This window comes from Manis pentadactyla, chromosome 14 (genome assembly GCF_030020395.1).
Source record: "Manis pentadactyla isolate mManPen7 chromosome 14, mManPen7.hap1, whole genome shotgun sequence".
In the NCBI taxonomy this organism is placed as follows: domain Eukaryota; kingdom Metazoa; phylum Chordata; class Mammalia; order Pholidota; family Manidae; genus Manis; species Manis pentadactyla.
The window spans coordinates 15,324,677-15,338,763 of record NC_080032.1 but is presented as its reverse complement, the minus strand read 5'-3'; the positions used below and the strand labels follow the sequence as shown (position 1 = coordinate 15,338,763).

The following is a 14,087-nucleotide window of genomic DNA, read 5'->3' as shown; positions in this document are numbered from 1 at the left end:
TTTAAACGTTTGGTATAATTCTCCTGTAAAGCCATCTGGTTCTGGACTTTGGTTTGTTGGGAGTTTTTTATTACTGATTCAATTTCATCACTAGTTACTGGTCTGTTCAGATTTCTTATTGCTTCCTGGCTCAGTCTTGGAAGATTGCATGTTTCTAGGGATTTATCCATTTCTTCTAGGTTGTCCAAATTGTTGGCATGATTTTTCATAGTAATCTCTTTTAATCATTTCTTTTTCTATGGTGTCAGTTGTAACTTCTCTTTCATTTCTGGTTTTGAGTCCTCTTTTTTCTTCATGAGCCTAAACAAAGGTTTATCAATTTTGTTTATCTTTTCTAAGACCCAGCACTTAGTTTCTTTGATCTTTTGTATTGTTTTTTCTTTAATCTGTATTTCATTTATTTCCACTCTGATCTTTATTATTTCCTTCCTTCTGTTAACTTTGGGCTTTGTTTGTTCTTCTTTCTTCTATTTATTTTAGGTGTAGGGTTAGATTGAGATTTTTCTTGTTTCTTGAAGTAGTTCTATATCGCTATAAACTTCCCTTTTAGAACTGCTTTTGCTGCATCCCAAAGATTTTGAACCATTGTTTCTATTTTCATTATTCTACAAGTATTTTTTTAATTTCCTCTTTGATTTCTTCATTGACCCACTGGTTATTTAGCAGTATGCTGTTTAGTCTCCAGGTGTTTGTTTTTTCCAGTTTTTTCCCTTGTAATTGATTTACTGTTTCATAACCATTGTGGTTGGAAATACTTGGTATGATTTCATTCTTCTTAAGTTTATTGAGACTTGTTTTATGGCCTAATATTTGTTCTATTCTGGAGATACTTGAAAATATGTGTACTTGAAAATATGTGTTCTGCTGTTTTTTGGATGTAATGTCCTGTATATGTCTATTAAATCTATTTTGTCCAATGTGTCATATGTGTCATTCAAAGCCACTGTTTCTGTATTGATTTTCTGTCTGGATGATCTATCTATTGATGTAAGTGGGGGTGTGAAAATCCCCTACTGTTATGGTATTACTATCAGTTTCTCCCTTTATGACTGTTAATATATTTAGGTGCTCTTCTGTTGGGTGCATATTCACAATTGTTCTGTCTTCTTGCTGGATTGAACCCTTTATCATTATATGTCCGTTGTCTCTTGTTACAATCTTTGTTTTGTCTAAGTGCTGCTACTCTTTTTTTTTTTCTCCATTTGTATTTGCATGGAATATTTTTTTTCTATCCTTTCAGTTTCGGTCTGTGTGTGTCTTGAGGTCTGAAGTGAGTCTCTTATAGGCAGTATAAAGATGGGTCTTGTTTTTTTATCTATTCAGTCAACCTATGTCTTTTGATTGGAGCATTTAGTCTATTTACACCCAAATTGATAGTAACATACTTATTGCCATTTTGTTAAATGTTTTCTGGTTTTTGTCATTCTTCTTTGATCCTTCTCTTGCATTCTGTGTGTAGGTGTAGATTCAGTGTATATGTGAAAGGAAGTGGCTTCAGGCTCTTCCTATGCTTGGACCCACCTCCTACCTCATCTTTTTGGTTCTATATACAACTTAAGGGCCTTTACCTGAATGAGGCTGCCAGCCCTCACTGCCCCTTTTCTGGGTTGAATTTACCCATCTCATCTGGAAAATTCAGCAGCAGTTGAGAACATAGCAGACGGCTCCAGTTGTATGTACCCTGGGTCACCTTTATTTTTCCTTTTTGTTGTTCTCTGAAAGACAGCCTGAGTTGTGTATAGTAATAAAGTCATTTTCAAAGTTCTTTCCTCCACCTCTAACAACCCCTTCGGGGCAAACAGTTCCATTAATCATTGATAGACTGAAGGGGAAGCCAAGTGATCAACACTGTACTGTTTCCACTACCCCCATCTTCCCCAGCGTCAAGAAAATAAAGCTTCAACATATGAATAGGCAAGTGATAAAATGTTCTTCTCATATAAACACTGCGTGCCTGGAGCCACAGAGTCCATGCCTCAGACATCACAGGCGATATTGTAACTTGCCCAGAAAGAAATCTGACTAGAACAAGCCAAGGTATCTCACCCTTGGCACTGTTGACACTTTGGGCCTAATGACTGTGGGGGGTGTGGAGGGGGCATCCTGTACACTGTAGAACATTTAACAGCATGTCTGACCTCTACCCACTAATGTCGGCAGCACCCCCCCAAACCCCCACCCAACTGAAAATGTCTCCAGACATTGTCAGATGTCCTCAGGGGAGTAAAGTTGCCCCTGGTTTAGAACCACTGGAACAGCCTATTTAGCTGTTACAGGGATGAAAGCTTAGCTGGCTCATCCCTGTAGGCCTACCCAACCTTAAATTGGCATGTTTTCTAAAGCAGATGACATTCAAGAAGCCCAAATCTGACAACAGACTAACTATTCAGTCCTGTTAAGGATTTCTCTCTTTTGGCCAAAGTTTCCAAATCCTAGTTTCATGGTTATGAAATTGGCTATGCCATCAATGGTTTTTAGTCTCATGAAAATTCAGTTGTAAGTGCAGAAAATGTAACATCTCATTTTGTGCTTGAGAAACAGGAGTGGCGGCACCAAGGCAGGTTGGGCTTATTTAACACTGTGGCTGCCCTGTGTGGGATGCTTCTTTGAAGTCATTATTTGGAGTCAGAAAGACTCCGGTGCATTCTTTGTGGAGCCAAACCATGTTTCCTTATGCTTCTGAAGTATTTTGCGGCTGCTAGGAATCCTCAGAACAGTAACTGAAATGGTTAGTATTTAACAGACTTTTTCTAATATTATCAGGAAGAAAGCTGCCCACATTTACTTGTTCATCCTTTGAATTATTTTCCTTACAGTTAGGACCTTTGACAGATTTTTATCCTCAACAGTAAAATAGAAAGGAGGAACAGAATTGCAACGATGGTTCCTGTCACAAGCTGTATCAGACGTGACCCTGCAAGTCAGATGTTGACTGCGGTCAGATTATTCCACTGGAAAATAAAATATGAGGACTAAAAGCAACAGGAACCATGAAAAAAAAAATCATCATTTGCCAAAACCAGTGTTTGTCTGGATCAAGCAAAGCTTACACAAACAAACTAAAAAAGTCATAGAAAAAAATTCATCTAGTAAAAACAGAAGTATCTACATTTTAAATTACCTTGGTTTGAATTCCTCCCTCCAAGGAAATCTACATCATTAAATTCCCTGTGGTCTTGTAATGGATGAGAGAAATTTAAGGTGACCTGTTTTCTTGGGTAGCTCCATTATAGGAGAACTCAGTAATCCATTCTCAAGTAATCTTTTCAAAATGGCCTGTTTGACTGGGTAAGGAACTTCCCAGTTCTGCAGTCCTATAAAGTGACCTTAATAGCCAGTTCATGGTTTACTGGAAATAATGACCGAACTTCAACAACGTCACACTGTTGGAAGAGGTTGTCGCCAATTTCTGCTTCTAGGAGAGCAATGTGCTCTTAACCTGTGTGGATTCCTCCACCCAGAGAAAAGGCCTCCCCTGGAAGGGTCCCAGGCCACAATAAGAAGCCTGTGCTGACACTGGTAATACTTAATATTTTTATGTCTCAAGAAAAGAAAGAGTTCATTGCACTAAAGCAAACATTTTAGATCATCGCTTTATATCACTATTGTTCAACAACAAAGTTCATTCCTCTCAAGGTGGATCTTGATTTCTTGAATTGTTCCTTGTGTTCTTTTTCCTTTGTTCTGAATAAAAAAGGTAATGAAGAAAAAGCCTGTACTTCTGGAGACCTAGACTCTTACTTATGCTAATAAGCTTTTGACTGCAATTTTGTGTCACAATATTTCCTGCTGGCATCTTGGTGGTCACACGGAGCTCCCCACCCTCCAATGAAGATGGCTGTCCACAACTACCACCGTTGAAACCAAAAGTAAGTGTTGAAAAATGCACCTTTTACAATAAAAAAGTAGAAACCAATTCAATTTCCTTTTTTTTTTTTTTTTTACGAATATAAAGTTTCTTGTAAATATGTACAGTTTTTTGAACTAGTTCTATAGCAGGAAGCGTTTCACAAATGAGACACACAATATACACTTTCAGGGCCCAGGAAGCCCATTTCTCATGGAGATCCTACATGAAATGCCAAGACTGAGAGAGCAACCTTTAGTGACCTTTCCAAATACTTGTGGACCAAGAGACAAAAACTTCAGCAAAAATTGTCAGATGTGCTCTGGGGGAGGGCAAAGATGCAGTATGACCCCAAAGACTCTAAGCAACACATAAAACATGAAAGCATGACACTTGCCAAAGTTGCGACAACACGAACAGAAGGTCGTCGGCATCTCAAACAAGAAAGCACTTAGGTTAAGAGACGAGCAGGAAGGAGCCAGGATCTGGGCCAGGTTGCGACTGGAAAATGATCTGAACTGTGGACACAAGGGTTGAAACACGGTCATGTTCACCTGCTGCTGTGGCAACAGGTCCACCTTTCAGCCTACCCAGGATGAGCCTTGATTGTTCAAGGCATGCCTAAAGGTCATGGAGAATCCAAAGCAAGCGATACCTTGCGGGAGATTAAAGGCAGAAATAAGGCCGCTAGTCAGCTTGCCAACTGCAGAGCCTCCAGGTTGGTTCTTTGCCAGCGGACAGGAATTTCACACTCTGACAGGGCAGAGACAAGCCGGGGGAGCCGCACCGCCCCTCGGGGGACTTCCCAGCCCCGGCAGAGGTGGAGGCGTTGAGCTGCAGCTTCCTTCTCAAACTTCCTGGTCTTAGTCTAGCCCTAGGGAAAGGCTCATCTGGGAAATCACAGTTTCCTGGGGGTAGAACTGTGCTGGATTTTGTGTGAACGCAGAGTCATCCTCCAGGGAGCTGGCAGGGAAGCATGAAAGTGTGAGGTGGTGGTTTGCTGAAATCCTTCTCTGGTCGTAAGGCTTGAGCGTTTGGTTTTTTGTTTGTTCAGTGCTACAGACTGCAGCTTGTGGCCAGTGAGCTGGCAAGTGGTCAGAGGGTCTCGGTTCGGCGGGAGCTATGGTATGGTACTGGTACATTGGCAGAGCAGCCAGGTCGGGGCGGCACATGCAGCGAGCTGCCATGCAGAACTCCCAGACGGGTCCCTTCCCTTCCTAGGGTGGGAACCACATACCGTCATGGACAGGAGGTCCATACCACCAGAGACCCACTAATGCTGGGCTCAGAGCAAGTCTATTGCATGCTTTCCTGACCAAAGCTACATGGAAAGCGGGGACAGCAAGCTGGGAAGATGACGCTGAGGGGCGGGGAGGGAAAGCTCCTCGAGGTCCCTTGGCCCCAAGTCACGGCCTCAGAGCTGAGGCCTGATGACCTCCGTACATTCTCAGCTGGTGGGAGGGGAAGTCGTCAAGGCCATAAAAGGCAATGATAACAGTAAACATTTGGCTAGGATGTCACCCTGGGTAAAACAGGGCCATCTGTGGGGATGGGCTGGAACGAGAATGAACCTACGTTGAGTGTGGGAGGCTAGCCAACTGGCAGGGACTCTTCTACAATACATTTCAGTAGCAAAGACCTGATGGTATGATCTAGCTAAAAATGACTACAACAGGAAATACATTGCTATTCAAATCTACTAAGAATTCTGCTGTCTTTAAAAAAAAAAAAAGAAAGGAAAGGAAAAAAAACAAAAGGAAAACCAACCAACCCTAAGATCTTAAAGTAGCTATTAGGATTCTAACCACCTGTAGTTGTAGTTAGCGCCTGGTTGGTCTCTGATGAACTGGTACAGGCTAGAGCTAGGTACAAAAGTTTATGAATGCTTTGAAAGAGTAACAAAGTGCAAAGAGGATGACTGCAGGAAGGTGCCGACAGCTCCCAGGGGCTTCAGCTCCTGCACCTCCTGGATGCAGGGTGTCCGTGCTGAGGTGGGTCCGGGTCCCGGTCCCGGTGTGCCAGGAGTGGCTGAGCAGATGGGCGCTGGGGTCCCCTTCAGCAGAGTTCCAGAGTGTGTTTGGTATTTTCCTGCAGATTAAGATGAGGAGTTGGTTTTTCTGGCTGAGATTTATACTGAAGACTGGTCCCAGACCTAGGAGCAAAACGAGAAGGAGGGGGTTTTAGTCAGAGGCCAGAAATTGCTGGACGTTAATGGCACATGCATGCGCTGCCCTCTCAGCCATGACCAGTGAGGTCTCTGCATGGCAGCACCAGCTAGCAGAGCCGACCCTCCATGCTTGGGGTCCATCAGGAATGGAATTCACTGAAAATTCACAACGGGATGTATGTATTTCCACTGTCACACATGTACTGTTTCATCGGTACACCAGAGGGGATAAGAAGAAATGTTTAGATGGATTTCCTGCCTCTCTTTAGTTGCAAGGGTGCTAACAGTGAAGTGCAGATGGCCTGAAAAGAATGCAACCCAGGAAACCAGCCCCCAGTGACAGAAAGGTGGCTCTGTTGTCCAGAGGGTCCCCTGGTACCAGCTAGCCTGCCGAGGAGGTACCCTGCCCTCCAGCCCTCCTGCTCAGGGGTCCCCTGTCTTCAACACATCTTTCCATCTCCTTATTCACTAACCTAAAAATTACACAGATAATACATGCACACAATTTAAAAATTTCAAAAGGCTTAAAGTTCTAGAAGGCAGCCACTGTTACCAGCCTCTGCAGCCTTCCAGAAGAACTCCTGATGTACATGTATATGTATCTGTATATATGCCTGAAAGAAGTAAGGCATGAAATGTTTTGCATAGTGTTAGTATGTTATTGGCACTTGAGAAGAGAGCCTACATGTACATAGTTGCTTGCATGCACAGGATATCTCTAGAAGCTGCTAATGCTGGCTGCCTCTGGGGAAGGAATGCTGCACCCTTTGGTAGCTATTACATTTCGAGATACACATAAACACATTATCCATTTGCTTAGGAAGCCTCTTAAATCAGGTGTTTTCTTCCTAAACTTGTTAATGTCGCACAAAATCTGAATTACAGTAACGGAGTCCCTTTTTTACAACAGAAGGAGAACTCAGCTCCTCAGGTCACTGGCCTCAGGATGGTGCCTTACCTTGTTGACCTGGGACAGGGGGGTCCTCACAGCTCCTACAGGCAGCCGGCCCCGGCTGCTGTCCTCAAACAGCCTCCCAGGGGACCGCTCCCTCCGCGTGCTGAGCATCCGGCCCGGGGACTTCTCCCGCTCCAGGGGGCGGCCGGGAGACTTGTCCCTGCGCAGCTCCGTCCGCCCCTCGCGGTAGCGGTGCGGTGTGCTTGGCTCTCGAGGGTGGCTGGGCCCTTCCGGGGGCGCCGGGCTGGAGGCCACACGCTTGGTGATGTGCTCGTTGTATGTTGGTGGGCCTCGCTTGTTGGGGCTGCTGGCAACAGGAGAGGGAGGTGGGCAGCCGAGCAGTCACAGCCCCATAGGGGGCATTTTCCTCCTCATCTGAGCAACCCCCACACTCCAGTGTTACCACTGGTGATCACAAAGACCCCACCTAGAGGTCAGGCTTTTTGTTTGTTTTCCTATGGCAGTGAGTACAGGAAACTCAAGCAAAGATGACACCAGAAGAAAATCAGGCTCCCCGCTCTCAGTGCAGGCTCACAGACTGAGCACCCACTGTGTGCTGGGCCCTGTGCTAAGCTCTTTACGTGCTTTGATGCATTAAATCATCACAACAGCTCTATGTACAAGCTAGGAACAAGCATTACCTTCATACAGACAAGAAAATGGAGACACAGAAGCAGGGTGACTGGCCTAAGCTAGTGAGCTGCAGAGCGAGGGTTCTAAATACAGGTCAGCTTGACATCATCGTCCCCATACTGTATCCTATCGACCTCGGTATTCCCAAAAACCTAGAAGGCACAGAAGGATGTCTCCATTTAGGGGTTAAGCCTGCTAAAAGCCCTCGATGCAAGGGAGCAGTTTTGAGAAAGCCTGTACTCCTGTCAGCTGCCTTATCTGTCCCACTCCTGGGCCTGGTATTTGGTCACTTCTCCTTCTAGGTGGTCTTCCAAGAGTCTCTGTGGCACCCAGTACTGACGCAGGGCGTGTAGGGATCAGGTCTGATATAATTAGGAAACTGAGCAAGGCAGACAAAAACAGTAGTTGGGTCAAAAAATGTCCCTGGCCCCAAAGGTTGATGGTTAATAACCAAAAAATTGAAAAACACCAGGGCCTTTTTGCACAACCAATCCAACTGCTAAGGAAGGTTATCGAGAAGATGTGACCACCAGCTGAACATGAGCAGGACCCCAACAATGGAAGGCTCCTCATCATCCCCCTGTCTGTCCTTGAAATGTGGATTCTACTTGCCTTCCCTGCTCCTAGAAGCTGCCCCAATTGGACACAGCCTTGAGAGAGTGATGTGATGTTGAGACCACCTGGACTGTGTGGGTGACTGAATCCAGTTAAGGCCTCTACATGAACTTCTAAGCTTTGGCCGATGGGTGCAGAGATCTACTCATCCTGTAGCCACCAAGACAGGCCTCATAAGTTCCCTTGCTTATTAAACCTGCTTCCCACCAATCTGGCGTGGGCCACCTCTCTTGCTGTCTGTCCCTGCCCTCTCACCTACATAGGGGCAGCAGGTGTCCAGTTACACCTGGGAAGATCAAAGGAGCTTGCAAATCAACCCCAACTCTCCACCCAGCCTTGGCCTGGATATTTCAAAAGAAGATTTCTACAGACATGGCCCTTAACCACCCCTCTGGAGAAACAAGATCCAGAAATACAGAGAGAACTGAAATGTGGCCTTCTGAGTCAATTCCTTCCCACCCTGATGAGCAAAAAAAGTACTTGGGTCCTCATCATTGGAGCATAATTAGTGCTGGGAAAAGACAACCTACTAAAGTGGGAATATTTTGTAAAGAATATTACTTGAAGACGTTTTGATTGGGGCTCTATCTGGGGAAATAAAAGTAGAAATCAGGAATGTAGATTTATTTTATCCTAGATATTTAAAAAATCTAAATTAAAATGGGAATTACATGCTGATTCTAAGTCACAAACTACTTTGCTCTAATTTTCTCCACAAAATTGTATGCTAACATACTAGGTGAGATCCTTTACATCGGTGTTGGAGTTCTGCAATAAAACCGTAAAGGTGTTTCTTCAAAAGTATTTCAAAGTGTCACTGGTTTTCCCAAAGGCCTATCTTTACCCTTGATAGTTAAATCCTTCTCTTCAGAAGGGGCCAAACTTGTTGATTTTTTCTTCCATTAATGGTCTGCTAGAGTCTTTTGTCAGACGCCATAATTGAAAGCAGCTCTTCAGCAAGACCCTGCCCCGCTGGAGGAGAAACTCTAGAACGAGCTTGAGGGCCAAATCCAGACAGATGCCTGTTTTTATAAAGTTTTAGTGGAACACAGTCGTGCCCATCTGGTTATACACTGTCCATGGCTGCTTTCACCCTGTAACAACAGAGTTGAGTAACTGAGGCATAGATCATATGGCCCACAAAGCTGACAATATTTACTGTCTGGACCTTTACAGAAAAAAAAATGTGCCTATTCCTGCTCTACAGTGAAACTGAGGTTGGTGAGCAGGGATAATTTTATAAGTGGTCAGTTCCTTGTGAATAGTTTCATTCTCTTGCTCTTCTGTGCAACTCTAACTGTAAGGATTCTGGGTAACATCTCAGAAAGCCAGAAAGCCCCGGGGTTGTGTGTACAGCAGTAAAAATTGAGATAACTCAGATTTCAACTTCTTGAAGTCAGGTTTATATTTATCTCTAGTCATGTGGCTTTAAGATATGGAAGACAAATAAAAAAGTTAATTCCAAGCAGCAGAACTACATTAAGCCTACTTGTAATGGAAGAGAAATTACAAAATGTGTCCGTGGGAGCCCATCATAAAGTAAGTGAGAAGGAGCTCACTGCCTAGGGGAAGAAAGATGGCTGGAGAAGGCCCTTTGGGGTGTCTGCTGAGATGAACAGGATGTAAGAAAACCCATCATTCTAGGCTGAGTGGGCAATCTTCCCTCTCCAGAGCCATTAATGACCAATGATCTACCATGCCGATTTTATGTTTTTTTGCAAAGAGTTACATATCCTGCTCTGCTAAACAGCCAGAGCAATGAAGCCTGCAGTGAATCACTCTTGGCCAAGATGGCCTTCTGCATTCTGATCTGCCCAAAGCAGTCAGCATCAAAAAGACCTTTTTACAAGCCAAGAGACAACTAAAGACTAACTGCTGATTTCCCAGACGTGCCTGGCAACAGCGGGAAAGCAACAGCAATTTCTGCTCCTTGTTCACAGGAACTGGAACCATTTTCAACCACAGAATAAGCAACTCCTTACAGAGACACCACATAGGCTCAAAAGAAAGGTGCTTGGCCATCTAATTAGTGAGGCAATGGGGGAAAAAAAATCTAATTGCAGTACTTTGATTTGTTCTTGGCAGGACTTGGAAACCACTTAAAGAAAATGTAGATTTTTTTAGGGGAAGACTTTAGCCTTTGAGCAGTCACTCTTGAGGCAGAGTGAAGCAAAAAAAAACTATGAATATCTGGTTATTTGGCACTTCTGGTTTTCCATCAAGTTCCTGGGATTCAAATCACACTGACCAAACATTTCACACTCACTCATTTCAACAAACGAAAGGACTATTCATTAGGTTACAGTTTCGGGAATTTAAATTGATGACACCTTTCCCTAGATCTAAGCATTTTTTAATATTAGAGATCATTTGGAGATGATTATGAATCCCTTGAGAATAAAACCAGTTTCTTCTTCATTTGTGTACCATCAGCCCCAGACTGTGTGTCCGGCACACGATAGGGGTTCCATGTAACTCCACAAATAGGGCAGACTTGGGTTTGTAAACCAGTCCAGAAAATTTAAAGCATAGGTCAATTCAATATTCCCCTGGGTTAAATAATCTCAGACCTTTTTTGTGGCCCAAGAACAGATTGCAAACCCACACATGGAGCTGGACTGGCTCCTCGCCCTCTGTGTCAGGACAAGGCCAGGCCTACTCCACATGGTGCTGGTGGGCTTATACATGGGTACAGCCTCCAGGGGGGGAAACTCAGCAACATGTCAAAATCAGAAGCCACATCCAGTGTTGCCCATCAATTCCTTTTCTAGGAATTTATCCTACAGATTGATCACTAAGTATGCAAAATGGCATATGCACAGAAGCGTGAACCACAGCAACAGACTGAAGACAACCCCAACACCCACTGATAAAGGTGCAGTTAAATAAATTAAGGTCATGTGAAGGAATGCTGTGTAGGCATTAAAAAAAAATGAAGAAATCCATTTTATACTGACAGGGAGCATTCTCCAAGATACACTAAGGTACAGAAGAGTATGCCCTGTGTGGTATCACGTGTATGAAAGGGAAGGGGAAGAGTACCTCCAGAATGGTAAGGTAAGGACCTCCAGAAACCTGTTCCTCCAAACAAAAAACAAGAACACCGGCACCAACAGTCAAAACCAACTTTTCAGAACTCTGGAAATTAACCAAAGACTTAGAGCAATTCAAAGAGCATTTATGCAAGAAAAATAGCTAATCTCATTAAGAACAACTAGTTTTATGACATGTTAACTTGACTTATTCCCACCCCGTGTCCCCAGATCTGTAGTAGTTTTGAACCTGTCGACAGCCCTTACCACAGTAGCTGAGAACCAGTCGCCTGGCAGCCACTGGAGATCAGGACCGAAGCTCCCCAAGAGCCCCAGCCCCAGAAGGTCACCACTGTCTGACCTGTCTGGCTGCTCCTTGGAAAGACCGTTCTCAGGGCTTATTTTCATTTGACCCAACTCAGAGCTTACTCATGAGAAAAGTCCTATCCCCAGACGTTTATCAGCAACCATCAGCAGCAATGGCTTATTAACATGATAAATTCCTGAGGCAGTGAAATCACTTACGGGAAACAAGAAGCTGGCCAGAACACTCAAAAGGAAAATCGGGGCATGTCTACCTGGGGCTTTGAAATGGTCCCGGCGTAATGCTAGGGATCTAGGCCACACACAGGCAAGGCTGTGCACATGCCCAGCAAAAGCCACGAGGCCTCCAGCTGACACCGAGTGCTGAAGACATGCCCCCCAACACACACAGCCCCTCAGCAAAGGGCGGGAGACATATTGGCTCAATGCATTTAAGGACATCTCTGTCCAATCATTCACAGACCACTAAACAAACAGACTTGGCAGAATTAGTCCTGGGAAGTCACTAAACAAACAAACAACAGACCGAGGGCAGCAGGATCTGCTCTCCCAGCCCGGGCCTGGGGCCCTCCTGAGCTCCCAGTGCCTTAAACTACCCCAGCCTGAGTCACAGCCTTCTCAGCTGCACTGTCATCGCCTCCTTGCTCGCGTCTCTCCTACTGGGCTACATCAGGGAGGGGCTGTGTCTGGCTTATTCACCACTGGACCTCCTGCCACGAGCCCAACTAGCATTAGTATGGCAGCACCAGCCAAAGCAATGGATGCATTAGGTGGGATCCATTCCAGGGCCCCAGAGAAAGACCAGACATTTCCTTCTACCTCATAAAAGAGGGCATTTAAAAATTCTCCTGATACTTATAAAGGACTGTGTCATTTCAGTGCTGTAGATCTCAAAGAAATGAATGGCTTGAGCTTGAAGACTGGGAAACCTTCAAGCAGTTTAGCAAGATTTCCTTCTGCTTTGCAGAAAAGCACTCTGGCCCCTGTACCAAGGAAGAGGGGTACGGTACCTGCGGGAGGTGGAGGGGCCCCGGTGGTGGTCAGTGCCAGACTCCTTCACAAGGTTTCCTTTGCAGCAAATGACCCTTAATTTATCCTGGTATGAGGATGCCAGATAAATCGCCCCTGAGGAAATTGCAGGACCCAGGTAGCGTGGGTTGGGGATTTCCAAATACGCTCGGGCAGGAGTCCTGCGGAGTTCCAGAAGAGAGTGTATGCTCAGTGTATCTCCACTGCTAGGTAGGACAGGAAGAAACACACTCCCAGCCCCGATGCCTGACCCCAACAACCAAGGTTTCAGAGCTTAAAAGGGCCATACTTACCCCAGAGAGGAGCGTGCCTGGATCTCGATTACTTCGAGAGAGTTGAAGTGGGTCACAAACAAATAGGGTTCTCTGTAGGCTGCGTGGCCACCATGGAGGAAGAACGGGGGCAAGGAGGGGTTAAAAGAGAGATACCAAAATTTGGCTGCAATGCAACCTTAGACTCAGCAATCCCACCTAAAGGAACTTTTCCTACGCATACATCATGTGCCAACATAAAGAGGCATGTTCACGTTTATTCACTGCCATGTTGTTAGAGCAGAAGATGGGAACCAACTCAAGGGTACATTACAGGGCATCAGTCAAATTACGGTACATCTCTGGAATTCTGCACAGCTGTAAAAATGCATGAAAAAGCTCTCTATTGATTGAAAAAAATCCGAGGTACATAGTTTTCCTTAGTGCGTAAAGCAAAGTTTAGAATACTGAGTAAAGTGTGCTACCATACTGATAAATAAAAAAAAAAAAAGGTTGGGGAGAATATTTATCTGTCTGTATTTGCATAAAGCACTGGAAGGATAAGAAACTCATAAAAGTTTTTTCCCTCTTGGGGAAGTGGGGAAGGAGAACTTGGGATGCCAGTAATATGTGTACAACTTTTCACTGTATAGCTTTTTATGCCATTTAATTGTATACACTTTCAAAAGAATTAGATTTAAAAAAAGGACTGGGTTCATAGATAATTAGATATTTCTGGTCTTAATACTGTATCTCTATACACTGGAACTGTAGGATATGATGGGAGCTGTTTACTGTCTTAAAGAGAAAAGGAGATTATCATTCCTGTGGTAAACTATTACTTTGGTGTTAGACTTCATAGCCCCCTTGCTCTGAGCCTGGGCTGACCCTATGGCCTGCTTTCACCAACAGAATGTGGTGGAAGCAAGAAAGCCTGCCAGCTCCTCCCACACTCTTGGAAGGAGCCCATGTGGTGAGGAACTGAGGCCTCTAGCAGCCCCAGCTGAGCTCCCACCAAATGCCTGCCACTTTGTGAGGCTGTTTTGGACTTTCTAGTTGTCCCAGTATCCCTGCGGGTGCCACAGGAAGCAAAACTGTCCAGCCAAGCCACAGAATTTGGGGCAATGATAAACTGCTGTTGTTTAAGGTCTTTAAGTTTTCGAACTTGTTATGCAGCAATAGATAAACCAAATAGTCTTGAAGGGTATTTCAGCCATAATGGTATTTCAGAACA

The 14,087-nt window shown here is 44.6% G+C and overlaps 1 protein-coding gene across 12 annotated transcripts in view; it reads right to left on the bottom strand.

Annotated features, from left to right (window-relative positions):
• Positions 1–3,575: 3,575 nt before the first annotated feature.
• The window catches only part of CIT (citron rho-interacting serine/threonine kinase), a 150,166-nt gene continuing 139,654 nt past the window's right edge, over positions 3,576–14,087 (bottom strand). For 8 of the 12 annotated variants that reach the window (XM_057492587.1, XM_036929386.2, XM_036929390.2 and 5 more), the window contains 4 exons: positions 12,896–12,974; positions 12,584–12,763; positions 6,973–7,276; positions 3,576–5,999 (listed from right to left, as the gene is read on the bottom strand). In XM_057492587.1, coding sequence (XP_057348570.1) covers positions 5,976–5,999; positions 6,973–7,276; positions 12,584–12,763; positions 12,896–12,974 — 587 coding nt within the window. In that variant the 3' untranslated portion in view covers positions 3,576–5,975. The remainder of the gene's footprint in view (positions 6,000–6,972; positions 7,277–12,583; positions 12,764–12,895; positions 12,975–14,087) is intronic. The other 4 variants (XM_036929387.2, XM_036929395.2, XM_036929394.2 and 1 more) reach the window with 1 other exon arrangement.